This window comes from Echinops telfairi, unplaced genomic scaffold (assembly GCF_000313985.2).
Source record: "Echinops telfairi isolate 266 unplaced genomic scaffold, ASM31398v2 ScPeMD7_60;HRSCAF=208, whole genome shotgun sequence".
NCBI lineage: Eukaryota > Metazoa > Chordata > Mammalia > Afrosoricida > Tenrecidae > Echinops > Echinops telfairi.
Genome location: NW_022103958.1, coordinates 31,583,803 through 31,611,779, shown reverse-complemented (window position 1 = coordinate 31,611,779; position 27,977 = coordinate 31,583,803). Strand labels below are relative to the sequence as shown.

The 27,977-nt window shown below is 48.0% G+C and overlaps 1 protein-coding gene across 1 annotated transcript in view; it reads left to right on the top strand.

Annotated features, from left to right (window-relative positions):
• SLC6A5 (solute carrier family 6 member 5) overlaps window positions 1-27,977 on the top strand; it is a 68,979-nt gene that overhangs the window by 8,478 nt on the left and 32,524 nt on the right. Inside the window, exons 6-9 of the mRNA XM_004711600.4 lie at window positions 11,021-11,162; window positions 13,253-13,385; window positions 18,028-18,162; window positions 25,948-26,051. Of these exons, the coding sequence (XP_004711657.1) occupies window positions 11,021-11,162; window positions 13,253-13,385; window positions 18,028-18,162; window positions 25,948-26,051 (514 nt within the window). The remainder of the gene's footprint in view (window positions 1-11,020; window positions 11,163-13,252; window positions 13,386-18,027; window positions 18,163-25,947; window positions 26,052-27,977) is intronic.

Sequence of the window (27,977 nt, the reverse complement as noted above, 5' to 3'; positions counted from 1 at the left end):
CTCCTGAGGAGTGGCCGACCTTTTGGTTAGCAGCCCAATGCATAACCACTATGCCACCAGAACTCATGGGAGAGGCTTTCTACTCCTATAAAGATACACTGCTTCAGAAACCCTCAGGAACCCTGTCAATAGGGTTGCTATGAGTCAGATTCGACTCAATGGCAGTGAGTGAGTTTTGTTAAACCTGTAGACTCATAGACCCACCTACTAGTCTGATGTCTTAGATCTGATGTCTTAGGAAATGTCACTTTAATAAGACCCGCAAGCATTGTCCTACTCAAAGGGTGTTCTTCAAAGCGACTGTACCACCTGGACGCTGGTTAGAAATGCAGCAACTGTCTCCCAACCTTCCCGAGTGAGACTGCATTTGTCAAGGTGCCTTGGGTCCTGGTGCCCCTGAAAAGCAGTGATCTGGGTCTTAGACCAAGTCTGCCTTCGGAGCCAGGGAGCATTCCTGAGAAACCATTTCAGATTTGAAACCCATTGGTTCTTCAGTGCCTGGGAGTGGTGGTGAGAGCCTGTCAACTTGCTAACCTATGGAGGACAGGTACGTCGGAAAGGCTTTCCCGTCCACACAGCATTTCTGGGTGGATTAGCTGTGCATGTGCGGTGTCTGCATCTTGTAACTTCCCTCTGGATCTCCAGTTTGCTCGCCTGGGAAAGAGAAACGAAAGTACGATCTTTTACCTAATCTACCACGCAGAGCTGCTGTAAGGACAAGATGAAACAAGGGCTGTGATAGCAGTTGGAAAAGTCTAAAACTGCGCAAAAGGAACAGGTGCATAAAGAGCCTGAGGGGACAGTGGTTAAGGGCTGAACTGCTAATCCAAAGGTTGGTGGATTGAACCCACCCGCTGTTCCGAAGGAGAAAGATGCGGCAGGCTGCTTTCACAAAGGTGACCGTCTTGAAAATCCTAGGGGCAGGTCTGTTCAGTCTTCCCGGGTCACTATGAGTTGGAATTGGCTCCGTGGCAGTGGATTTGGCTTGGTTTAGTAATAGTCATCTTTGGAGGGCCTGGTCATTTTCTTTTCCCAGGAGTTTTATTGAGATAAAATTCACATTGCACACACCGGGGAAGTTCAGTCGCATTTAAAAGGAGTTGTGTACACATCTCCATGATCAGTTCTAGTGCACCTTCCCTCCACCCCGTATTCATTATTTCATCTCCAGTTCCCCTCAACCTCCCCTCCGTATTCCCAATAAGCGATCACATCAATTACTACCTCTATACATCCTTCCCTTTTGTGCTTCATAAACTGGGGAACACACCAAAAAGAAAAGAAAGAAAGAGAACATGTATACATTTTTTTAAAATTAAAGAAAAAGAAAGAAAAGACTTCCATCAATATTAAAATAAGCCAGAGAGAAAACCTCTGTTGAGAAATATTCAAACCTAGAACAATTCCAGAATGGGCTAAAAGGGAGATCAACTGACCAGGTATCATGTCATGTTCTACCGTAGTTCCATCCATCACAATCAAGTTTGAAATAATCTCTGTCTGATAGTAAAGCTATCCTCACCCCTCAACTGTGACCAGCAGGGATCTGCCAGAGGCTTCATCTGAGTAGGGAGTCTGCAGATGGATTTTGGGCTCCTACTCCATAGCCTTCTACAAACTGGGTGTTCACAATCACGATCTGATACATTTCCCTGCACCGTATTTGGACTTTGTTCTTTGGATCACACAGGCTGGTGTGCTTCTTCCATGTGGACGTAGTTGAAACTTTACTGACCTAGCCTGGTCATTTTTATGGGAACTTATAAGCAGGTAGTTTCTGCTTTCTCCAGAGATCTGTTCCTGCTTTTAAGCTGGGCCCATGCTGAGGGCCGCCTTCGTGATTATCAGTTAGTGCTGGCCCCGAAAGCCAGCCCATTCCCCCTGGAAGCTGCAGAGTTAGAGCATTAGTTGACTCTGAGTATGCTAAGAGAGAAAGGTGAATTCTTCCCCCTCAGACCTCTCAGGATACTCATGTAACTAGAGACTGTAACTCACACGTGATATTTTTATGCACACTCATCTGCAATCCCTTCCAGCCTCCACCTAGAGATGCTTTTTTTTTAAGAGTCAGATCTTTATTTTTTTGCTTGACTCTTACTTTTTAAAAAAACTTTTATTATGAATTGGGTGGAGGTTCACAAAGCAGAACATCAGTTTTTCACTCAACAATTCATACGCATTTTGTTGCATATCGTTGATTGCCTTCCCCTCATGAATCCACCCCATACCCAGCCCATGTGCCCTCTTCCATTCTTCCTTCTTCCCTAACCATTCTGCACTTTGTCCCGGGGTCAGTGATGTCCTTTTGGTCTCAAATGGTCGACCATTCTAAGATATGTGTGTCTTTCTGGTGTCATTGTCCCCCTTTAAACCCAGGAGCCCTGGTGGCGCTGTCAGGTGAACTCCAAGGCACAAGGCTGGTCCACACCCACCTCTCCGGAGAAGGCTGAGCCTGCCTGCTGCTGTAGATTCCCAAACCTTGGAAACGCTCCTCGGGTTCCCATGAGTCAGCAGTGACTTGTGTCACAGCCCTGCAGGTTCCCCTGAAGAAGTTCTGAATAAGGCTGAAAGAGAAAACAAACGATTGACCCTGGTCCATTCAATTCAGGTGTCAGGCACCTGGAAAAGCTCAGGAATGCAGATGGGGGGAGTCTGCTAGGGTCCCCAGGGGTGTGTGTGGTTAATGAAGGGTCTAACTAAGAATAAGGGTCCCTTAGCCTTGGTGATTTGGGTGATTTCTTAGGGCAGAGCATGGATTCTCCGCCATGGCTACTGCACTTTGGGAACACCTGAGGGAATAGCAAATCAAAGTATCACTTAGGCCCCTGGCTGGCCTTCTGAGAACCTAGACATATGTTTTTTCAGGTTCGTCAGGTGGGACCACAGGTGGGACCACGGGTGAGGACCACTGGGCTGGACTTTGTCCACATCCTTTAATGAGGCTGCCCTCACCATCCTTGGAGTGGAGTGCCCTAGCTGTTAATATTGTTTGCTTTGCATTCCCTATGGGGCAAGGTGGTCAGCTCCGCAGGGCTGCTGCCAAGAGGAACTCCACGCAGCAGCTGCCCACAGATTCATAGTCTGCTGCCGGAGTGGCTTCCTGAAGGGGCTTCCTGTTGTAGGCAAAGCACATTTCCAAAGTGTGGGGTCTGGATTAGAGAACTATGTCAAGATCATAGGTCATCCTAGAGCCCTTCTTGTCCTTTCCAGATGGTACTTTGGTGGGAGGTCACTTTCCAAGGGAATACCTGCTAGAATCGGGCTATTACCTTGATTAGACCCCATGTGACACTTGCCTTAAGGACTACTTGCGCCATGGCAGTCAGTGGCCCTGCAGATGTCCCTGCCAGGCAGAAATGCCATCCTCACCTACTCACAATTTATTGTGCAGCACCTTGTTGTTGGATGCTGGCTCCCAAAACAAACAAACAAACAAACAAACCAAAGTCATTGTCATTGAGTTACTACCAACTCACTGTAACGCTATAGGACATAGGAGAACTGCTCTTGTGAGTTTCTAAGACTGTAACTGTTTATAGGAGTAGAAAGCCTTGTCTTTCTCTTTCGGAGTGGCTAGTGGTTTTGAACTGCTGACCTTGCAGCTTGCAGCCCAATGCATAACCACTATATCACCAAGGCTCCTGGGTGCTATCTGGTTCCAACTCATAGAGTGCCTATATACCACAGAACGGCATGCTCCCGGTCCTGCTGAATCCGCACAGTTGTCGTCGTTGGTCCCATTTCTGCAGCCGCTGTGTCCAGCCATCACCTTGAGGGGCTGCCTCCTTTGCACTGCCTTTCTTCTCTCCTTCGTCTGATGTCCTTTTCCAGGAACTGATCTCTCCTGATGACATGTCCAAAGCACGGGAGATAAAATCTCGCTTCTAAGTGCTCCCTTCGAGGGAGCGCTCTGGGTGTACTTCTTCCATGCCAGATCTGTTCATTCTTTTGGCAGATAATGGTACTTTCAATATTCTTCGCCAGCACCATAATTCAAAGTGCACCAATTCTTCAGTTTTCCTTATTCAATGTCTAACTTTCATATGCACATGAAATGACTGAAAATACCCTGGCTTGAGGCAGGCATCCCTGAGGCCTCAAAGTGACATTCATGCTCTTCAACACTCGACAGAGATCTTGTGCAGCAGATTTACCCAATGCAGTGTGTTCATTGTTTAATCTCTTAACTGCTGCTTCCACGAGCATTGCTAGTGGATCCAAGCAAGATAAAACCCTTGACAACTTCATACTTTTCTCCATTGATCATGATGTTACCTATTGGTCCAGCACTATGGATGCCAACTCAAAACACTTGACACCATCTAGTTGATGCCCACTCATAGAGACTCTACCGGACAGAGTAGAGTTTCTCCTATGAGTTTCCAAGATTGTAACTGTTGACAAGAGCAGGAACCCTGTCTTTTTCCCTCAGAGTCGTTGGTGATTTTAAACAGCGCACCTTGTGGATTGCAGCCCAACAAGGTGTAATCACTACACCAACAGGGCTCTGCTATATTCCAAGTACTGTGTTAATCCCTTTTATACATGTTACCAGTGTGAAGACACGTAAGAAGCTTGCATGTGGGTTCTGTAATTACCTCCATTTTCCATTGTATGGATGCAAAAGCAAGATGTTAGCTCATAGCTGTGTGATAGTCCCGGGGATTTGAACACAAGTCTGCCTGTCTCCCAAGGCCATGATCATAATCACTAAGCTAAATGCTTCCCATTTACTAAGCAGATTCGTAAACACTGTTTCTTTTATTCTTTACTACAAACTTCTGAGTCCCAAAGGGCATGGTCACTCTTTTGCTGGTGATGAAGTAGACTCGGAGGCTCATTTGTAAGTTTCCGGGCAGAACCAGAACTGGGCCTCCAGGTCCCGGAGCCTCTGTGAAGGGCTCTGAGTTCAGCAGACTCAGTTCCTCCAGTCCCAGCAGAATGCCATCAGCCTGGTGGTCCCTGACTGATATTTGTGTTGAGATTATGTTCAGTAAAGAGAAAACTGGCTTTCTGTGTATCTAGGGGGGAAAATCAAAGATCCAGGTTCTTTTCAGCCATATTTACAGTCTTGGGAAATATCCTAATCATTTAAATGTTTGACAAAAATGTCAATAACTCTTGAAGAGTTCCACTGATAAGTAAGTGATGGTGCCTCCCTCCGATGGAGCGCTCCCTGTCATTAAATGTGAATATTTGTATTTAGGTACCAAAGGGCATGAGGTAGGATTTTAAAATAAAAATGGCCAAAAAATCCTCCCCATTTTTTGTCAAATATAAGAAGACAGATGCACCCTTATAGTGCAATGTTATCTTTATCTATGTATGCATGGCTAGAAAACATAGGAAGGTAATACACAAAATGTTAACAATAGTAGTTTTGGGGCCATTTTATTTATTTTCTACATCTTCTATAGGGACATGTATTTATTTTATAATCAGAAGAAAAAGAACAAAAACAAACCAGTTGCCATTCAATAGATTCTGATGCACAATGACCCCATGCATGTCAGAGTAACACTGTTTCCTGGGATGCCCGATGGCTGATTTATTCAGACTCAGCTTGCCAGTCCTTTCTTTCTAGGCCCACCAAATCTCCAACCTCTCTGTTAGCAGCCATACATGTTAACAACTCGTACTACCCAAGGATATGTGCAGATAGACGTGTGCTTCAAACAACTCATGGGAAAATCCCATGATTTTAAACTGCCAGTTTTCCATAAACCTTTTGAATTCCCTCCATATACGAGTATATCTATTGGTCACTTTGCGATGGAGTTGACTTGATAGTACTGGGCTGAGTTTGGGGGTATCTAACTATCTATTTGAGGATAAGTCAAAAGTCATTGTTACTAGAGTTTTGGTTCATATGTATACAGTTCTCTCAGTAAAACATTTGTCTTAAACTCCTCCGGGTGCCTTAAAAAAAGGGTCCAATCAAAATAGTGTTTTCTGAGGGCCACCGCTGGGCCAGTGAAATTCAAGGCAGAGAGGTCAGCTGAAAAGATTGTGGTCACTGTTCTTTGGGATTCCCAAAGGCTAATCTGGTAAAGTTTCTTGAAGGACGCACACATTGTGTTGCTTTTATGTGTTCTCAGAGTTTGGAGAAAAAGAGACGTCTGAACAGGCCTGGGAGGTGGATGGGATAAGGGTTCCTAATGAAATTCTTGTCCTGATAGAAACAGCTTTCCCCAGGGCAATGTTCCTGAGCTTTTCTTCACTAAAGTCATTTGCAGTTTTCTTGAAACGTCCTCACATAAGGCCCATGATCATCCTGTGTCCCTCAAGAAACGTCACGTAGCGTGTCCGTGACATCCTCCCGATCATTACTGTGTTTTAGCCCATTGCTGCCACCACTGTGTCTGCCAGTCCACCTCTGTGAAGGCCTCCTCTTTGTCAAGGCTGCTTTACTTGACATGCATACAATCCCAGTGGTCATTCTCACACTTTCAACTGTAACAGCACACAAACAAGCAGATTTGAAAGCACAATAAGTTGCAAATCCTTTCTGAAAATGTACTCACTGTACGGCTGGGGAGTCAAACCACTACCCTTTCAGTCAGCAGGTGAGCACTTAATCACTGCACACGGGGCTGCGACATATATGTGTGTGTGTAGGTATGTGTATGTAGGTTTGTGCACATGTAGATGTGTATTAAACATTTTAAGGCAAGGTATTGCATGGACCTCCCAGGGTAGGGGTACAAGAGGCTGAGGAGAAAGCCAGCACACAGCCCTGTGGAATTTCCAGTCTGGCTTGTGATTCAGGAAACATGAAAGGCTGAGCGGGGCAGTTACACAGCTAAGCTCCTGTTTGATTGGTACAAAGCATGCTAGCTGTGGCACTCTGAGCAGAGAGAGAGAAAGGGCATTTTTCACTCTGATAATTCCCTGGGAGTGAATGATAGCCAGGGTAGATTTCATCTCTTTCTTAGTCCATGATTTAAAAAAAAGAAAAGGTTTCATTGTGCTTCTTAAAAAACGAGGTGTCCATCTTCCTTTTCATTTCCTCTGTCTTTCTTCTGTGTTAATTGAACTTGAGTGTGCGTCACTCAGGGCTCCAGGCTGTCCTGCGTGGGAGCGTTGGTCCTTTGGGCCTGCGGTGGCTTAGAAACGATGATGGTGACGTGACTTGAAGCTGTGTTAACGGCTGTATAACCCCACTGCTCTTCCGGACACGTCAGAGTCCAGCCATTGCGTGTCTTCAGGTTTGTCCCCGGTGGGCACGATTTAAACCAAGTCCACTGCCATCCAGTAGCTTCTGACTCATAATGACCTTATGTCGGGTCTCTAGGATTGTAAATCTCCACGAGAACAGACAACCTCCTCTTTCCCCAGTGGAGTGGCTGGTGGGTTTGAACCTCTGGCGCTGCTACAGGTCCAAGTTGAGTTTGCCACAGATTTCTGGGATGCAGGGTGTCAAGAAGACTGTCTTACTTGGGGTGACGAGCTTCCAGTTATCTATTATGGGGATGGCTCGTTTGTATCCTGCCAAGTGACTCCAAAGACTATGTTGTGACATAAGGAGCTAGCTGAGCCACTTAAAACGGGAACAACTTAAATACTATTTCTATTTCTGGACTGGCTTAATTTTCATTAGAACTTTAATTAAATGCTTCCTTTTCTCCATGGCCTTTCATGTGCTTTCACTTATTAATAATTGCCGAGTAAAGAGAATCCCATTCCAACAGCTCCCAATTTAGCACGATCATATCGTTGTTCTTTGTTCAGGGTTGCTGGGCCGCAGAGCCCTGATGGGAAGGCCCTGTCAGTCCTGCGGTGGAGACCAGAAGGCCGTGGGCGCGGGGAAGCACGTTTCTGCCGTCCAATGGTGGGCGAGGGGATTGCAGGAGGCGCGTGGGCGCGAGTGAGCGCCGCTGCGGTGCTGCAGCAGGCGGTGACCTTGCCAGGGCTCAGTGCGCTGGCTGGCATGCTAGGATGCTGAGAGCCAGGCTTCCCGCTAGGGAGAACACCCGCGAGGTTCACCACCGCAGTTTGGGAAGCAAGCGATTTGTCCTTTACCTGTATGTGAGTGATCTCTGTGAACGTGAAGGACGGACGTGCTTTTGTTTGGCAAGAGGGCGAGAGATGACGGAGGGGGTGGGGTAACAGTGTTTCATCAGCCGATATCGGAGCCCTGTGTTTGACTCAAACTTATTGCCATCGAGTCGATACTTGTAGGGCAGGGTAGAACTGTCCCTGTGGGTTTCCAAGACAGTCACCCCAGCAGATCACAGCTAACACGTAACCACTAGCCGCCAGGGCTCCTCTGGTTTTGCCTAGGCTAAAGAAGACTGGGTTACTGGTTACTGGGTCGGAAGGGGTCTTTGAAGACTAAAGCAGAGGTGGAACACCTGGCGGCACACCGGTATGTGTTGTGGTGTAGTGTTTACACTTTGGGCTGCTAACGGCAAGGTCAGCAGTTTGAAACCACCTGCTGCTCAGTGGGAGAAAGACTGGGGCTTTCGACTTTTGTGAAGAGTTACAACCTTGGAAACTCACAGTCTTGGAAACTCACAGGGTCGGTTCTGCCCTGTCCTATAAGGTCTCAATGAATCGGCTTGACTCAGTGATAGTGAGAGAAAGCAACGTTTCTCAAACCAAAACCACCAAGCCGGTTCAGATTCATGGCCACCTTCTGTGGGTCCGGATAGGTCTGTACTCCATCGCCTCCCTACCTCAAGGCTCGCATGCAGGGGATAGCTGGCAACCCCGGAAGACTTTCCTGGTTGCTACTCCTGGGGGTTGGGTGCTTTTGGCATCTGGAGGACAGAGGCCAGAAGAACCAAACCCAATCACTGCTCTCCAGGAGGTTCCAACTCACAGCGACCCTAGAGGACAGAGTACAACTGCTCCACCGGGGTCCCAGGCCTACATCCTGGGGAAGCCACTGCCTCGGCTCTCTTCGGGGGAGCTGGTGGAGCACACTGCAGACGTCCAGTTCACAGCCCACTAGTTACTGTACTCCGCTCAGGGGCTCCTGGTAAAGCCGGCTGGGAGGCGTTCTGAAATGGCCAGACAGACTTCCGCTTCTTCTTTCTTAAACCGAAGGATTTTAAACTGGCTTTCCTGAGATAATCATTGTCCCACGCAGTGCCTGATGCACAAAGACTCACCTGGTTAATCTCCCCTTCCCCCAATCCCATCCTCAATTCACCAGCCGTTGGCTCCCTCAGCACTATGGGCATTTTGATTTGGGTACTTCTCTGCAGTGGGGCTGCGCTGTGCACTGTAGGGTGTTTAGATGGCAGTAGCCCCTCCACATGTCCTCTGGAGGCCAACTCCCCCTCGCTGAGAACTGCTGTGCTAGGTCCCTGGTCAGTCTCCCAGGGCATCTAGGCCTCCACTTACCCTTGTGAGCCTGGAAACCGGAGACACTGTTGTTTAGGGAATCACTGTAAGTCGGCCACAGTGCCAGCCATGGGGGCAGGCAGACTCATTTTCAGCCTTCTGGGGAAGCAGCTGTGTGGAAGGTTTGTTCCTCTCTGCCTGAAGTCCTTTCCGTGTCCTTACGAGCACAGCTTGGGCTTCAGCAGGGTGTGCACTGGAATCCAGATTCGGCTCTTCCTTTGCTGGGTGCCCTTGGCAGAGTTTCTTACCCTCTCTTAGCCCGTTTCTTCATTCTGAAAACAGAAAGCATGGTACGGAGGTCGCCCTCATGGGCATGTGTGAGGACAAGGGGCGAGCATGTGTGTGAAGTGCTTGGTACAGCGCCTTCAGCCACACTGGCAATGCTCAGTGGATGGGAACCCTTGTGTAGGTGCTGGGGCACCGAGACCAGAAACATCAGTCTGTGGTTTGCAGGCACCCCGGAGGTGGAGTGGTAATGTACTGCACTGCCAACTGCAAGGCCAGCAGTTCGAAACCACCAGGCTTTCCTCAGGAGAAAGATTAGGCTTTCTGCTCCCTTAAAGAGTTACAGCCTTGGAAACCCACAGGGCAGTTCTACCCTGTGCTATAGGGTCACTATGAGTCAGAATTGACTCCTAACCTTACTGAGTGAGGACAGTCAAGCCAACCCACTCCTTCAAGTCGATTCTGACTCCTAGCGGCCCTATATGGGGACTCAGAGGCTGCGCATCCTTCAAGGGAGCAGATAGCCGCATCTTTGTCCAGAGGAGCAGCTGGCTGGTGGGTTTGAATTGCTGGCCTTGTGGATAGCTGTCCTGCATTTACTGAAGCATCGCTGAGGTTTCCACTGAGTGACTGCTTTTCCAAAATTACTCTCCAGTATTTTGGCTTCAATAAAACCCATAGTATTTATGAAGAGCAATCATTTGTATAATCATTACTTGTTGGCATTTGGATGATCCTGGGGGCTCTGTTGGTGCAGTGGGTTAAGCGCTGGGTAGCTAATGACAAAGTCAGCAGTTTGAAACCACCAGCTGCTCCATGAGAGAAAGATGAGGCTTTTTACATCCAAGAAGAGTGACAGTCTTGAAGGCCCCCGGGGCAGATCTACCCTGTCCCCTAGGGTTGTGGCTGCTGTGAGTCCGGATCACCACACTGGCAGCGAGCTCTGAGTTTGAGGAGCCTGTTCTGGGGCATCTCATGAATTTGGCAAGCTGCCCACGGAAAGGCTGGCATTTGAGCCACCCAGGGGAGAAAGGCCTGGTGATCTGCTTCTGGAAAATCTGCCAGTGAAAGCCCCGGGGAGCCCAGTTCTACTGGGGCACACAGGTGGCCCCATGAGTTGGAGACAGCCTGACATCACTCGGTATACCCCAACCAAACTCACTGGCACCAAGTCTATGCCAGCTCACAGTGACCTGATAGGACAGTGGAACTGCCCCTGTGAGTAACTATGGGAGTAGAATCCAGCCCAAGCCTACGAAGCCATTGTAGTTGTGGGGCTGCCTGAGTAACACCAGGCCATGGGAGCCCCTGCAGCCCACCGAAGAGAAGAGGGACACTCCGTGGGGGCACGGGCAGGCTGACAGCCACAGGACGGTCTTTGCAGCGTTCGCGAATGGAATCGCATGTTTCCGGGACTGATGTTGCCATATTTCCTCCTCCACAGATTCCTGTGTCATCAGTGACCACCCCAAAATACAGATCAAGAACTCCACCTTCTGCATGACTGCCTACCCGAACTTGACAATGATCAACTTCACCAGCCAGGCCAATAAGACGTTTGTCAGTGGGAGTGAAGAGTATTTCAAGTAAGATGCTCTCTTTTTGGTTTGCTCTGTGTTCTAAGAGGGACCCAGTGCAGGAATGGCCATCCACAGTGCACCCCAGAGGCACGGGCTGCCCCTCTCTGCAGCCTCCCCACCAAGCTGTGTCATCGGACCTGAGGAAGACGCTGCCCATCCCAGGTGTCTCTCTGGCGGGAAATCCATGTACAGCAGGGAGAGTGAGGCAGACTAATGAAGCAAGCCGTTGTGAGGACTTCCATCCCCAGCCCTCCCCACCTGAGGAGGGGACCCATGTGCGTGCACTGCCTGTGCCAAGCTTATTGGGTCGATGCACACCCCACATGGTGCACATTCCCACAGCAGCGAGGTGTCCAATCAGTGACTGGAAAAGAGAAAAGTCATGCTAGCTGATGTCGAATGGGGAGGGGGTGGGTGAACCTGGTGATCTGATGACGTATGCCAACATAGTCCATGCAGACAGAAAAGGTGCAAAGGTTTATAAAGCTGTCCTTGACTGTCTTTACTAGGCCTCTGGGATGAGGCTTCATTTCCAAGAGGAAATATCTCTGAGGGATTCCTTGGTACTCACCGTAGGGCCCTTGTTGGAGCCTGGAGTTGTTCAGAAAGCCAAGGTGCTGTGATATTGTTGACGAAGTGATTTACTTAATTGGGGGGGGGGGGCGACCCCTGGTGGTACAATGGGTGGGGCCCTGGGCTGCTAACTGAAAGGTCAGTGGTTTGCACCCACCAGCTGCCCCATTGAAGAAAGATGCGGCAGTCATGTCCAGAAAGATAACAGCCCTGGACGCTCTGGAGCAGTCTTACTCTGGCCTGTAGGGTCACTGTGAATCCACTCCATGGTTATGGGTGGAGAGATTGTAAGTTCACTTTCATTGCTGGAGAAATAGGGTCCCCCACGTTTGGCCTCCAAGCCCCAGTTCGGTCCCATTCAACTCTGGAGTTGTGAGAAGTGTGAGTGTGAGAAGGTGCCTGGGAATAAAGGCCTGGGTATCTGCCCTGCAGAGCATGGTCACAAGCTGCGAAAAGGTCTCCCTAGAGGAGATTCACTAGGTGGCCGGAGAACAACGCTCCCAGCTGGACCCCGAGTGCCGCTGCTACTTGCCTTTGCCACAGAGGGCCAGAGCTTTCTGGACGCGCCTGCAAAGTCCGGATCCGGCTGCTCCTTTGTTCAGGCTCCCCAGGTAGTTTGAGTCACAGAGAAACACAGGATTACCGGCTCGGCAGTTCCACCCAGAGTGCACAGGTCAATGACTGCACAGATGACTAGATTGCCTGAACTTGTTCCCAGGCCTCGCTGCCCCTGGAGATGATCTCTTGTCCCCAAGAGTGAGACTGCCCTGCCCATTTGCCTGCCCGGGCCCTCTGGGGGTTGGCAGGCTGGTCACGCCTTGCCCAGCACCTCCACGTTGCCGGCGGCCATGCCGCACCACCAGCAGGCAGCCCCTTTCTGTTGGCAATTGGTTATTGGTGAACATCTTTCCCGAACCAGGCCCAGCAGCCCTGGCTGCGGGCCAGGCCCAAGGGAACCGGAGCTCCGATGCAGAGTAGCATGTGTTGTCATTGAGAGTAAGCAGTTTCCACTGTGTAGTCATTTAAAAAAGGAGACGAAGACAAGAAAAAAAGATAACCATGCAAGTGCTGTCTGACTCTATTCTCAGGAAAGACTGGAACAATATTGCAAAAGCAGAAAAACTATCTTGACGGTGGTATAGAGTTTTCTTAGTGACCTTAGATTTAAAAACAGCCCCTTGGGGCTGCCCGGGGACCTCTACCTCTGCCCCCTGCCCCATGCTGTTGGATTTGCTCTCCTTCTCCTGGGCGTCGTGAGCTGGCAGAGTTCTTGGATTCAGGTCCTAACACAGGCACAGCCTGCCCAGGGCCACGAGCGGCCTCAAAGCACCTAATGAAGGGCAAGGCACCTCCAGCCGGATGCACAGACAGGCGGCCCCTGGCAGCCTGCTCTCCTGAGACTCTGCTGCAGCTCAGAGGGCGTGTTGGGATTTTGTTCAAAGCTCCGGGCTCAGCAGGGAGCTTGAAGCCTGCAGACGGTCATCCCTCGTCCCCCTTCCCTCCCTCCTCTTTCCAACTCTTAGGTATTTTGTGCTGAAGATTTCTGCAGGGATCGAATATCCTGGCGAGATCAGGTGGCCACTAGCGTTCTGCCTCTTCCTGGCTTGGGTCATTGTGTACGCGTCCCTGGCGAAAGGAATCAAGAGTTCGGGAAAAGTAAGAGAGCTGATTTATGTGTGGAGCAGGTGCCAGAGTCTGGGAGGCTTCAGGGGGATGTGGGGGGCTAATTCTGATTCTGTTCCTGAGTAGCTGGGCGCCTTAGGCAAGACTCCACCCCGAGGTGCTGGAGGGGTGGGGGGAGTTGCCTCGCCATTCCAGTGGGGCTGTCTGGGTGAATGCACACAGGGGTCCTGCTGTGTGGTGGTGGTGGTGGGCTGCTGTGTTAGCTCCTTGCTTTCCCGGCAACAAAGAGGGGCCCCCTAGATAGGATCCACTGTCTCTCCCTAAGCTCCAGCCACTGGCTTGTCGCCTCTGGGTCTGACTGCCAGCTGAGGACTTGCTGCTGCCAAGAAGCGAAGAAAGAGCCAAGTTGTGACGCGGATTCCTTCCCCTCACTCCCACCATCATCCTCACTCCATTCCCCGTGCCCAGCGCCGGACCCTCCCTTCCCACGTGCTCCTAGCTGCTCACCACTGCAGGGTGGGCCAGTCACATAGATGCCAACCATGTGTCAGCACCTCTAGGGACACTTGAATTTCTCTTAGGTCTGAGGAATGAGGGGGTGATGGTGGGATAACAGGCCATCGGGTGTGGAGGAATGGTTTCCGTATAGTTGTTCAGGCTGGGATGCACTGGGATTATGTCACAAACGGACATCAGAAAGATGAGGGCTCATGGGGAAAATGGTGTGTGTCACCTCCCCGCTCCCAGGCATGTGCACCAGGCTCTCAAACCTGGTACCCATTGGCCACCTAGACCATTGGTCTTCTGCCTGTGTATGGCACCATGCTGGGGCCTCTTGGTGGCAGATCTTTCTGGGGCTCTCACCTTTGTCGTCTTATACCAGGCAGACTTGAACACTGGACGCTGACAGACTGGTCAGGATTGCCTGAAGCCAAAGGGCTCAGGATATCACACAGGGAGGCACGAGTCAAACCGGACTGGAAGCGAGCAGAGCTGGGCCCAGGGCTGGAGAATGTGCATGGTGTGCGGGCTGTATAGGGCCGTCTCCACTCGGGCCATGACACCTGACCGGGCTCCTTCATCTGCGCTTAGTTTTTATTGATAATTATTATCTCCTGGGAAATGAAGAACCAGGGGCCCAAGCGCGGAGTTGATTGCCTCCACGCTGGACTGCTGACTGCCAGGCCGTCCTTGCCAGCCACCAGCCTCTGGGGCAGAAAGAGTTGTGGCCTGGGAAACCGACAGGGACAGTTCTACTCTGACCTGTACGGTTGGTAGGAGTTTGGAGCGGTCTCGATGGCAGTGAGTTTTGACACGACAACAAGCCCTCTTCCTCTGAGCTCTTCCAGGAGACCTTGGGGTCCTTATTTCTGAAGTTACAGCAAATAGACCGGACGGCGTCCATCTACATGGTTTCCAGGCGAGCGGGGGTTGACTCTTCCTCCCTGGCCCAGGTTTCCTCTTCTGCAGAATGAGGGCTGGGGTTAGGCTGCCCTTTGGGCCAGTATGCCGCTGAACGGAGATCATGAGACCGGATCGGTTTTCTAAGGCAGCAGGGGGATGGGGAAACTCGAGCATGCTCCTCATAACAACATCCCGGGGTCTGGAATCTCTTGGTCCTTGCCTTCTGCAGCTAGAAACTCAGCTTGGGCTGGGGAGTTCTATGCCCCACATCCCCCCTCTGGTGCCCCCCTGGCCCAGCCCAACTCCATCCCGTAGTTGTTCAGCAGGAGGAGCCACCAGCACCTCTCCGGCAGGACTGCCACTGGAAAGGAGGTACCTGTATCCCCATGTTGGACACAGGGATGCTGAGGCTCATTGCAGGCACGTATTTAGACTGAGGTCACATGGTTCTTCAGTGGCAGTGTTGGGATGTGAACCCAGGACGATCTTACCCTGACCCTTACACTGTGCCCTTGCATCCTCTTCTCCTCCAAGGAGGGAGGCTGGGAGCACACCCACAAACATGCCTATGTGTGGCTGCCCATGTATCAGAACCCCTGTGCCAGACCCTGCTCAGTCTTCACGGACTGGGTGGCTTCGGAAGTCAGGGGTGGACCTGGCCTGGCCCCGATCTGCAGACTCAAGGGTAGGATGAATATCTCGAAGGCCTCTTTTTCGCCGGCCGAGTCTGTGATTTTGTCGGGTGTGGTGGGTTTGGTGTTCCAGCCACTTATTTTCCACTGGGTTAGGATTTAGTCCTTGACATTAGGCTTATGGCACCAGTGGAACAGGGATTGCCAGCTGGTCGGGTTGTTTCCTATCTGCCTCATGGAGGAAGGCTTCCAGCCAGGGATCGGTGAATGCCTTGGGCCTCGCAGAACCAGGCAGTGGCATGGAGAGGCCTGCTTCTGCTCTTGCACCTCTGCAGTCTCTGTAACTGGCAACCAGGTGGCTCCTTCACACTAGGAAACACATCTATGCATTAGCTCCCCACTTCCTGCAGAGTCAAGGCCAAAGTCCTCATGGATACCCCATGGACGGTACAGGATCTGCCCTTTCCTGAGCCCCTGCCTTCTGTCTTTCTCTCTTAGCCCCGGCTCCCTTCTCTGGCTTCTCACTGCTCCTAGAAGTCACACACTCCTTTCTGGGAATTTTCACTCTCCTGAGTCTCCTGACTGGCTCTTCTCCCAGATATCCAGTTGGCGCACTCTCCTTTCCCTCGTCACTGCCTCCTCTCTGGGGCCCTTCCTGCCCACTCTCGTGCATCAGTCTTCTCAGCCACCCTGCCAGGCAACCCCCAGCCCGCCCACCTCACTCAACAGTCTTTTTTCTGAAGCTCGCATCCTTTCTTTTTTTCTTTTTAATCAATTTATTGGGGCTCATACAATTCATCACAATACATAGATCAATTGTATAAAACACATCTATACATTTGTTGCCCTCATTATTCCCAAAATTCGCTTGCCTCTTGGGTTCCCGGAATCAGCTCATTTTCCTTTTTTTCCCCCTCCCCTTCCCTTCCTCCTCCCCTCTCCCCCATGCACTCATGCATCCTTTCTAATGCACTCTATTTTCCTAACATGCCTTAAACAACATGTATTATCACTAGGGTTGATTTTCTCCCTAGTTAGATTGTAAGCTATTTGGAGGATAGAGGGCTTTATTTTATTTACTGATGTATTCCAAGTACCCCAAACCATGTTTTCCATAAACTTCATTATATATGTATGCATATATGTGGGAGGAGAGATGACTGAACTTATATGTGTATATATATGCATGCATATGAATATAAGTATAATTATGGGAACAAATGAAGTGGCTCCAAGAGTTTGACTTTTTATTAAGATCATTATTATTTGGGGCTCTTACGGCTCTTATAACAATCCACACATCGATTATATCAAGCATATTTGTACATAGGTTGCCATCATTATTTTCTAAACATTAACGTGATCTTCTCCAAATCTCAACCCTGACCATACTCCAAGCACTGTCCCCAAGTCCCCAGGTCAGTTCTCATCCTCTGAAACCCCTGTGCTTGCCACTTACTGCTGGGCCCTCGGCGCTGTGCAGCCAGTGTGGGGGGAGTCTGTCTGCCCCCCCCCCACACACACACACAGAGTGGGCAGAGGTTCCAGGTGCCCCAGGCTGGAAGGCTGTTGGTGGAAATGGAGGCAGCTCTGAGCCAGCTGTGCTCACGGTGCTATAGATGTCCATCCTACGAGGAGAGAGGCTTTGCGCAGTCAGGATGGGAGAAAAAACCTCATCCTTTCCATGGACTTTTGGATGCAACCTTCCTGTGAGTTATCGGCTACAATGTTACAAACCTTAAGAGGAATGAGTCCTGGGCAAGACTGTGAGGAGTGGGGACTTCTGTCTCCAGTGCCCCTGGGCTGGTGCCACTTGTGTATGGATGGTCCCTTCCAAAGGTTCCTAGATGGGATATAGTGCTGTTAGCAGTATATTTGCAGGTGAGGATATTGAGGCTCAGAGAGGTGAAGCTGTTTGACCAGCTTGTACTTGAGGGAATCAGGATTTGAACTCAGGACTGCGTGACTGTGGAGCTCCTCCATCACCTAGTATATCCCAAACATTTTCTTAAGTACCACCCACCCATCCCCACACTCCCAGTCCCCACGTTCTGCTGACATTACCTCCCCAGTGCTTCTTGACTCCTGTCCCTCCCTTTCTTCCAGAACCTGGAAGTATATTTTGGTTAGCATTCAGGGCCTTCCTTGGCGCAGTTTCTTTTGAGCTGATATGTGTCTAATTTTAGGACCCTCATCTGTTCACCTCACTAGAGGGTCTCACTTATGGAGTCTGTATAAGTAGGATGGTAGGTTTAAGCTAAAGTCATGCATCTCTAATGGTGGGATTTGTGGGGATCTCCACCTGAAGTTAGGAAGGAAAGGTGGTGCATAGCCTGCCCTGGAGAAATGTCCACTCAGCAGCTGGGGAGGGTGACATGTCCCCTCATCCTTCTGCACTGCAGGCTGATGGCATTGTCCCCCGTCCCCGCCCCCCCCCCAACCCAGAGGCCTTCTTTCTGGCCTCTCTGACTCATTTCTGGTCCCAGTGCTTTCTGAGTCCACAGCTCCGACAGAGTCCGAGGAGAATCCTGGCCTTTTGCCCAGGTGTAGATCGTAAATCTTGTCAGGCGAATGCTCCTTTTCCAGGGGCAAGCTGCCCGTCTGCCTCATTTGCGCCTGTTGTCCGTTGCTTCCTGCAGGTGGTGTACTTCACGGCCACCTTCCCCTACGTCGTGCTCGTGATCCTGCTCATCCGCGGAGTCACGCTGCCTGGAGCCGGCGCTGGGATCTGGTACTTCATCACCCCCAAGTGGGAGAAGCTCACGGACGCCACGGTGCGTTTGCCATTGCATGCGTAGCCGCATTGGCCAGCCCCGGGCGCGGGTCAGGCTTCCTTCCAGAAGTGAGCTCTGGGGAGTAGACGGTGATTGGAACTCCTCAGACTACAGATATTTGACTTCTGGACAACTCTCTAGTCCTTTAATATTAGGTCCATTTGCCCTACTTTTACCATGGTAAAGCTAACCCCACCTGGAAACAGAATCTTCTTCACAATCACCTTCACTTGCTGCACGTGCAGATTTCAAATCATTGAAACGCCTTTGAGCCTTTTCCTGCCCTAAACCAAAATACTGAAACTCATTGCTTTGGAGTTGATTCTAACTCATAGTCACCCTAATGCGCAAAGTAGAACTGCCCTGGAGGGTTCCCCAGCCTGTGAAGTAGACTACTGCATCCGACTTCCATGGAGTTGCTGGTGGGTTCGAATGGCAGACCTTTGGCTTAGCAACTGAGCTCACCGGAGCTGTCTGATGAGGGCACTTATTGCACTAAAGCGAGGCTGAATAAGAACTGTAAGTACCTGTTCCAACTTACCGACAAATTCTACTCAAAGACACACTTGCAAACAGATCCCCTTCATCACCAGGGACTGTGCAACATATGAGAAGCTTAGTGAGCGGTGTCCTCAGGAACGCTTTAATGAGAAGTGGGGGCTGGGGCTGCTCAGGCGCCTAGAATAGTTGCCCTACATTTGAGGTTGCCCTAGAGGCAGACATGAACAATGAAATCCCCTTAATAGCTTTGGGCCACCTGACGCTGCTTACCTGTTACTTATTATAGAGAGCTGGACGTCAAGTTGCCCTGGCTGGAAAATAACAGCACTTAGGCCAACCACAAGCAATGCCATTTTAGGGGTTCACACCAGTTGAGTATTTCTGGCAGGTGACAAATGGCCAGCATACTCATGTACTTTCTCTTTGCACACCCTGTACTTGCATATCTCTTTCATAAAATGTCAAAACACACACACACACACACACACACACACTCAAAAAACCCCAAATGACCACAGACACACACACACAAGATGGTAAGGTAAGGTCAGAAGGTAATATATATGTATATATTGTGTGGTAAAATATTAAAATATGCTCACTGTTGTGATGGGCACATAAATAATTTGTATATTTGGGGATTTACTACTGTCTGTTTGAAATATTTTCCAATTTGATATCTTAGAATTATTTTTTAAAATAAATAAGTAAAAATTCTCAACATGCGAAGTGGAAGAAAACATCCACTAATAATTAGAGTGTGTGCATAGGAATGATGGCAAACTTCATTATCCAAGAAACTTTCAAGGTTTATCCTGAAATACAGTGCTGTCAAGGATAGGATGATATCTGTACACTTACAATGAAGACCAGTTAATACACCAATTATTCAAATTTACACAGTGACAAAGCCAATGACAAAAAAAATTGAAGAATTCTACAAACATCATTGGTCTGAAATTGATCAAACATGCATTCAAAATGCATTGATAATTATTGGTATTTGGAATGTGAAAATTAGAAACAGAGGGGAAAGATTAGTAGCTGAAAACTGAAGATAGAAATGAAACGAGAAATTGCATGATAGAGTTTTCAAGACCAGTGACGTCTTCATTGAAAATCTTTTTTTCAACAGCATAAATGTTGACTACATACATTGACTTCACCAGATAGGACACACAGGAATCAAGTCTATTACATCTGTGGAAAGAGAAGATGAAGAAGCTCAATATCATCAGCCAAAATAAGGACAAGGGTCAACTGTGGAACAGACCATCAATTGCTCATACACAGGTTCAGGTTGAAGGTGAAGAAAATTAAGACAACTCAACAAGGGCCAAAATACAACCTTGAGTACACTTTACCTAAATTTAGAGATCATCTCAACAACAAATTTGATTCCTTGAAAACTAATGACTGAAGACTTGACAAACTATGGGACAGTATCTTCATCATACATGAAGAAAGGAGAAGGCCATGAGAAAGATAGGAAAGAAAGACTAGATCAAAGTGGATGTCAGGAGAGTCTCTGAAGCTTGTTCTTGATCATAGGGTAGTTAAAGCACATGGAAGAAACAATGAAGTAAAAGAGCTGAACAGAAAGTTTCAAGGAGAATCTCAAGAAGACAAAGCATTGTAATGAAATATGCAAGGACCTGGAGTTCAAAAAACCAGAGGAAGAACGTGCTTAGCATCTATCAAGCTGGAAGAACTGGAGAAAGAATTCAAACCTCCAGTTGCACTATTGAAAGATTCTATAGGCTGGAACAGTGGGCTCAAGCAATTGTGACGATGGTGTATGACAGAACGGTCTTTAGTCTGTTGTACACATGGTTGCTATCAGTTGGAACCGATTCAATGGCACCTAACAACAACACAACGTGAGCAAAATTGTGAAAATGCAGAAAGCATCAAAGGAAAATGGAAAGACTGCAGACTCACTGTACCAAAAAGAACTGGTACACATTTAACCATTTCAAGAGGTATCATCATGTTATCAGGAACCTAAGGTGCTGAAGGAAGAAGGCCAAGCTTCATTGAAGGCATTAACTAAAAACAAGGCTCCAGGAATGGACAGAATACCAAGATAAAGATTTCAGCAAACTGATGAAGCACTGGAAGCACTCCCTGGTCTATGCCAAGACATTTGGAAGACAGCTCCCTGGCCCATGGACTGGGAGAGATTTAGAATGGCCCTTATTCCAAATAAAGGTGACCCAACAGAATGTGGAAATGATCAAACAATAGCACTAAAATTTTACATGTAAGTACAATTTTGCTGAAGATCACTCAGCAGCAGTTGCAGCAATACATCAACAAGGAGCTTCCAGAACTTTCAGCTGGATTAAGAAGGGATATTATTGCTGATATGTTTGCTTGTGTTCGGTTGACTATACCAAGGCATTCGACGGTGTGGAACATAACAAATGGATAACATTGAGAAAAATAGGAATTCCAGAATTCATTGTGCTCATGTAGAAGCTGTTCATGGATCAAGAAACATTGGTTGAATCGAACAAGAGAATGCTGCACGGCTTAAATTCAGGAAAGGGCCAGGATTATATCCTTTCACCATCCTTTATCCATTTGAATGCTGAACATGATCACAGAAGCTGGACTAGCTGAAGACAACTGTGGGCTCAGGATTGGAGGACAGTTTATTAACAGCCTGCGATATGCAGATAACACAACCTTGCTTGCTGAAAGTGAGGAAGACTTGAAGCATTTACTGATAGATTTAAAAAAAATTGCAGCCTCCAATGTGGTTTACAATTCAATGTAAAGAAAACCAAAATCCTTACAAACTGGACTAACAGATAACATCATGACAAATGGAGAAAAGATTAAAATTGTCAAGGATTTTATCTTGCTTGGATCCATAATCAATGCGCATGGAATTAGCAGTCATGAAGTCAACTGATGCGCTGCGTTGGGTACATCTGCTGTAAATATCTATGGAAGCAGATGGCCTTGTATTTCTCCTCATGATCGGCTGGTGGTTTGGAATTGCCAACCTTTTAGTGAGTAGCCCAATGCTTAATCATCCATAGCACCAGGGCTCTTTAGCAATCCAAAAGAATGTGAAAATTATCTAACAATATCACTAATATCACATGCAAGTAAAATTTTGCTGAAGATAGGTCAGAAACGGTTGCAGCCGCACATCAATAGGGAACTGCTAGAAATTCAAGCTAGATTCAGATGAGGGCACGGAATGATGGGTATCATTGCTAAGGCCAAGTTGGATCTTGTCTGAGAGAAGAAAATATCAGAAAGATATTATTTCGGTGTCTTTTTGATTCACTGTGTAATCATAGGCCCCCAATTTATTTGGCCTATCACCCCCCCTTTCAGAAAAAAATTATTCAATGTGTCCCTTGGCAATGAAAAAAAATTATACTATAGACCACAATCCAAGTTACAGTATAGGCATCTGCTATTTGTAGTTCTCCTGGATCACGCCGGTGCCTCTTGTGGCATAACGGAACCCACTTTGGGAAACACTGGTGTAGGCCATAACAATTTATGAACAGCTTTAGGAAGAATAGAATTTATACAAAGACCCAGAGACAGTAGTTGAACAAAACAAGGTGATAATATGTGGTTAAATCAGGAAAGTTGTGTGTCAGGGCTGTACAGTCTGTATGCTGAGCAAATCATCTGAGCAGCTGAGACATCTACAGAAGAATGCATCCACAGGGCCCGGGGAGAGAAGCTCATTTGCAACGTGCCACCTGCAGGTGACACAACCACGCTTTCTGAAAGTGAAGAAGACTTGAAGCATTTTGCTCTTGAAAATCAAAGTAGGCAGCCTTCAGTACAGATCACACCTCAACACAAGCAGATCCTTACTATAGGCTGATAAGCAACATCGTGATAGTTGTGGAAAAGCCCGAAGTTGTCAAGGGCTTCATTTTTCTTGGATTCACATGGAATGCACATGGAAGCAGGAGTCAAGAAATCAAACGAGGTATTTCATCGAGCAAATCTTGAGAAAAGACGCCACGTTGAGGACCGAGGTGCTAGTGATGGAAGCCACGGTCTTTTTCAGCGGCCTCATTCGCATGGGACAGTATGACTTTGAACGTGGAAGACTGGAGAAGGGCTGATGCCTCTGAATTTTGGTGTTGGCAAAGAACATTGACTCCACTCTGGGCTGCCAGAAAAATGAGAAAATCTGACTTGCAAGAAGCCCAGCCTAAATGTTCCTTTGAAATGAGGAGGGCAAAACTTCATCTCATGCACTTGGGACATGTTAGCAGGAGGCACATGTGTTTGGAGAAGGGCATCATGGTAGGAAAAGCGAAGGCCAGTGAAAAGAAGGAAGACCTTCAATGGGAGGATGGACATTGGCCATGACCGTGGGCCCAGACGAGGGAATGCTTGTGAGGCTGGCGCAGGACTAGATTGTGTTCCTGGTGTTACCGCGAGTCCGAACCAACCTATTGGCACCTATGACAACAACAGCAATAGAGTCATGTTTCTAAAAAAAATTAAATGTGAAAAAACACACCAAATAAAAAAATAATAAAAACTCTATGCGAGGAGGTGATGTTTAGATGAAAATAGTATTTCCTCATTTTAAGAAATATCTACCTGTATGGATGTTTCTAAGAACTCTAAGAGCCCCCAGTTTAAAACAAAACAAAGCAAAACAAATCAAGAAGGCTAAAGTATAAAAGAAATGCAAAAAAAATTATGTATATAGGCACGCATTTATTTTTGCAGTATGGTAATATAATTCATATTGCAAATAATGGTTATTAAAGAAATAGTTGACGATGCCCAAGTCCTTATGTGCCTGAAAACCATTTTAAAGGCATTTTTATGACATATTACAGCCATTTCTCCGATGTAGAATTAAAAAAGAATCAATTTCTATTTTAGGCTTATAAAAGAAATTGCTGTCTGAATATATCGTCAAATCAACGGTTTCCTAACTAACAGATTAGAGACTAGGTCCCAATGGAGATCCCGGTTAGACTGAAAGTGCAATCGAATTCAACATGGAATACAAGACTATAGTTAATGCTAAGATAAATGAGAATTCTTAAAACTAAGAGTTTGAGAAAAGCATGAGAAATTTTAGAGTTTTCTAGATATGTTCTTTGCAGGAATACATCAATATTTACTGAACCTCTCTTCCTCAGACATACTTTAAAAGTGTGTTCTGAAGTAAGCTGTTTACCTACATATTACAAGTTGGTTCTGGGAGAGAAAACTCACATCATCAATGCTCTCTAAGGAAAATGTTTTTAGAAATATCTATCTATATATACATACACAAACCCATAACTAGGGTGGCGTTTTTGCTGCATAGAACAGAAAACAGAACAAGATAACAGTTCATTTCATTGTCATGCATAAACATAGTATTATGCTAAATAGTTGAGGGCCTATTGAATGGCTTACTTGGCCTCTGACTACTGTCTTTCTGCCTCACTATTCTCAGTAAAGTAGCTCCTACACCGCTGCTAGGGCGCCAGCCATCATCTCAGCCTTCCAGGTAGCAGGCGAGTGGGAAGGATGGTTCAGAAAGGCATCCTCTGTCTCTGAGGCAGGAAACACCAGACGTCCCACATACCACGTGACGCCCTCAGCACTGGTAGAAACGAAGTTATATGATTACCCTCCCTTCCCAGAAACACGCCCCCCCCTCCATTCAACCACATAGCTGGATGTGTGGCTTCCCTGAGGGCATCTTGGGCACTGCAGGATGAGCATTGGGCTGCTCACCACCCAGTTGGCAGTTCAAACCCTGTCTCCTGGAGACAGTTGAGCCCGTCTGCTCCCGTAAAGATTTTCAGTCTCGGAAAGAAACTCGAGCCCCCTCCTCTGTCCTCCAGGGTGGTGTGGACGGGAATCGACTCGATGGCAATGAGTTTGGTTTGTAGGCTTGGTAGCGACCCTTCCAGAAAGCCACAGTTTTGCGCTTTCAGTTTGTTCATTTTAAGAACAGGAGTTACTGTTCTTATAAGCTTAACTCCAAAACTTGTGGACATTTATGAGGCAGTCAACAAGAGCCCTCTACCACAGAGAGAAAGATGTTGGCCGCTACGTTCGAGAAGGATGTGAATGTTGCCTGACTCACGTTGGGGACCATTAGTTGCAGATGTTCAATAGAAGTTTTGTGGTGGGGCTGGTGCCGGTGAAATACTCGCCATTTTGACCATATTTACATGCAATTTAGAGACTGATTTTGCTGACTAGGTTCCACAGCTATCACCGCGCTGTTTCCAGATGCTTTCAACGCCGTTAATAGAAACTCAGTCCCTCTTAAGTGACACTTCCCCATTCGCCCCTCGGTTCTACCCTTAGTCTGGAGCCCTGGTGGCTCTGTAGGTCAGGCTCTGGGCTGCTAACCAAGGGACTGGGGAGTCAACGCACCAGCCAATCCCCGGGGGAAAGATGAGACTCTCTGTACCATACAGAGTTCGTCTTAGAAACCCTCTAGGGCAGGGGTTCTCGACCCTTTCATACAGCTCCTCAGGTGGTGGTGACCCCCAACCATACAATTATCTTCAGGGCTACTTCATCACTGTCACTGTGCTACTGTTATGAATCGGGCGACCCCTGTGAAAGGGTCGTTGGACCCCCAGGTTGAGAACCGCTGCTCTGTAGGGAGGCCATGAGCTGGATTCACTCTGGCAATGGGTTCGTGGATGTGCGTGTGCGCGTGTGCACGCGCACGCGCACTGGTTTGCTTTTGCCCACCCGGAGTAGCCTTTGACAAACTTTGGATTCTATCAGTAGCAGTTCTTTAAACCTGTCGGACTTCCAATCCCGTGAGTTTTTGTTTTGTACTCATAAATATACATACTGTTGCAAACTGGTTCTGACAGACAACGGAGCTGTGATGATGGTGGTGGATTCCCAGGAATTGATTTCCCATCCCCAGGGGCCCCATGTGACAGCAGGGAATTCCCCAGAGGGTTGACCAGACTGTAATGCGGCACTGGGGCAGATCACCAGGTCTGTTCTCAGGAAAAGTCCTTTGTTATTAGCCGAGGGCTTACCTGTTGCATCACCAGGCCTTGCTCCTTCGGACTGGTTTCTCGGCAGGAAGTCAAACACAAGATGCGTGTGTAGTTTCGTGAGCTCCTCCCCTTTGATTGTAATGGAGTTTCCATCTCTGACTGCCTTTTTGGCTTCCAGTGCCACATGTGGGTTGGGGCCAGTCTTCTTCCCCCTCCCCGCCTTTGTTTTGGGGGCGGCCCCTGGGGTGTGAGAGCCCTCTCCCCCTGTTTCTCATCGACTGGGACCCTCTTCCCTTTGTGCTTCCAGGTGTGGAAAGATGCTGCCACCCAGATCTTCTTCTCTCTGTCTGCCGCCTGGGGAGGCCTGATCACGCTCTCATCTTACAACAAGTTCCACAACAACTGCTACAGGTATGTGGAGGTAGCTGGTGTATCAAACAGACCAGCTCTTTAATTCCAAGTCCGAGAAGTAGCGGATGGAGGAAATAGGATCTGGGGACACCACAGGGGCCCCGCATCCCCACACTGCCCCTGAGGGACAGCCAGAGATTGGCGTCTGGCCAAGGAGCAAGCACCTGCTAAGGGCTAGGTGCTGGCTCTGGGGGCCTGGACTCCGTTATACCCGGTGGGTGGTGAGGCATGGTAGGGGCTCAGTGATTGTTCCTCAACTGGAATTGAGTCTTGGGAGATCTTCCTGATGGCACTGTGTTTGTGAGCATCATTGGCAAGCTACCCAGCCCGGGGATTGTCAGATGATAGTCGCTTATGGGGTCCGGTCACTTGACAAAGGTGCATGGTGCATAGGAAAGAGCATGCTGGAGTCAGGCAGACACTGTGAAAATCTTTTCATTGGGAATTGCGTGAAGGTTTACAGAGCAGAGCACGAGTTTTACATCCACCCGTTCATGCACTGTGGACTTCATCTCAGCCATTGCAACTGCCTCCATGTGACACCACGGGCCCACTTCCTCTCTGCTTCCTTTCCCCATTGCTCCTCCTTTCCTAACCCTCTGAACATTGTTCTTGGGTAATGCTGCCTTTTTGATCTGAAAGGGTTGATTATACTAAGGTGTGCTTACCACGCTATTGTTATCATTCCCCCTTTTAGGTCTATTGTTTGACTTGAAAAATTGAGCCACAAGGCGGAGTTCATTTCCAGACCTGGCGAGTGTCTTAGGACCATAGTCTCTATTTGACCAGTATCCTGGTTTCTTTGATGATTTTACGTTTTCTTCCACATTTTTCTTCTACCTTGTCCCGGGCTGTCAAATGTACTTCTTTTCAGAATTAGTAGTGGTAGCCGGGCACCATCTAGTTCTTCTGGTCCCAGGATTGTGGAGACTGATGTTTACTTAGTCTATTAGTACACCGGACTGTTTGTTTTCCTGTAATCTTTTTAAAATCCTTTGTCTGAAGAGAAACCAAATAGTTCCCTAGTCACTAAAACTCTAAGACACTGGAGACTGGAGTGCATATTTCACTTTTCTGAATCTCCAGTTTATCCTCCATGAAATGAAAATGATGATGTTTTATTGAGGAGTAAGAGGATCGCTACAGAATTCTCAGTGTAATCCTTGGCACATAGTAGCTCCTATTGTCCATTTTTTAGGGCAGCTGTAGCCTATACATTAGTAGGTGCTCAATAGACAACAGCTATCATTGCTACTATTATTTTTATAATGGGTCAGATATTTTGTGAGCCAAAAGGATACAGAGAGATTCAAAGTGTAGCCCTTCATTCAATAACTTGAAATCTAGGCAAAGAGGTGCAAGTTTACTGGGTGGGTATCAGACTCAGATTGTCTTTCAACCTTGTAAGACACGGCAGGCCTACCGAACACTAACTTGCTTGATTTAAGAAAGGGTAAGTATGGAACAGGAGGGCAGCTGCATATACAGCAACAGCACTGTGGTGACCTCAAGTACCTAGACTTGGCTTTCAGTATTCCAAGGGCTTCACATGGACACTTTGGGAGCAATGGATGCTGAAGGAGCAGCTGTCACATCAGATTGGGTGCTGGTCACATCAGAACAGGGGCTGTCCCTCAACTTCAGGGCCTCCTTGATCACTTTGGGACCTCAAGGGTGCAGCCTATCTCTCTTTCTTTAGGGAGGCTGCAGCTGCAGCCCATACATGACAGGTTAGGCATTATGTGTCCTATGGCATGCTCAGGAACATGCTTGGATCTATAGTCAGAGAAGCCACCAGGGGACCCCAGTTTATCGCCTGTGAATATAGTCACTCATTGGTTTTGATGTTGAAGAATGTTGAGTAAGGATCAAACTTTTCTCCACCATCTCTGAAGTTAGAGGAAAAGATAGTAGTTAAGTTGTGGG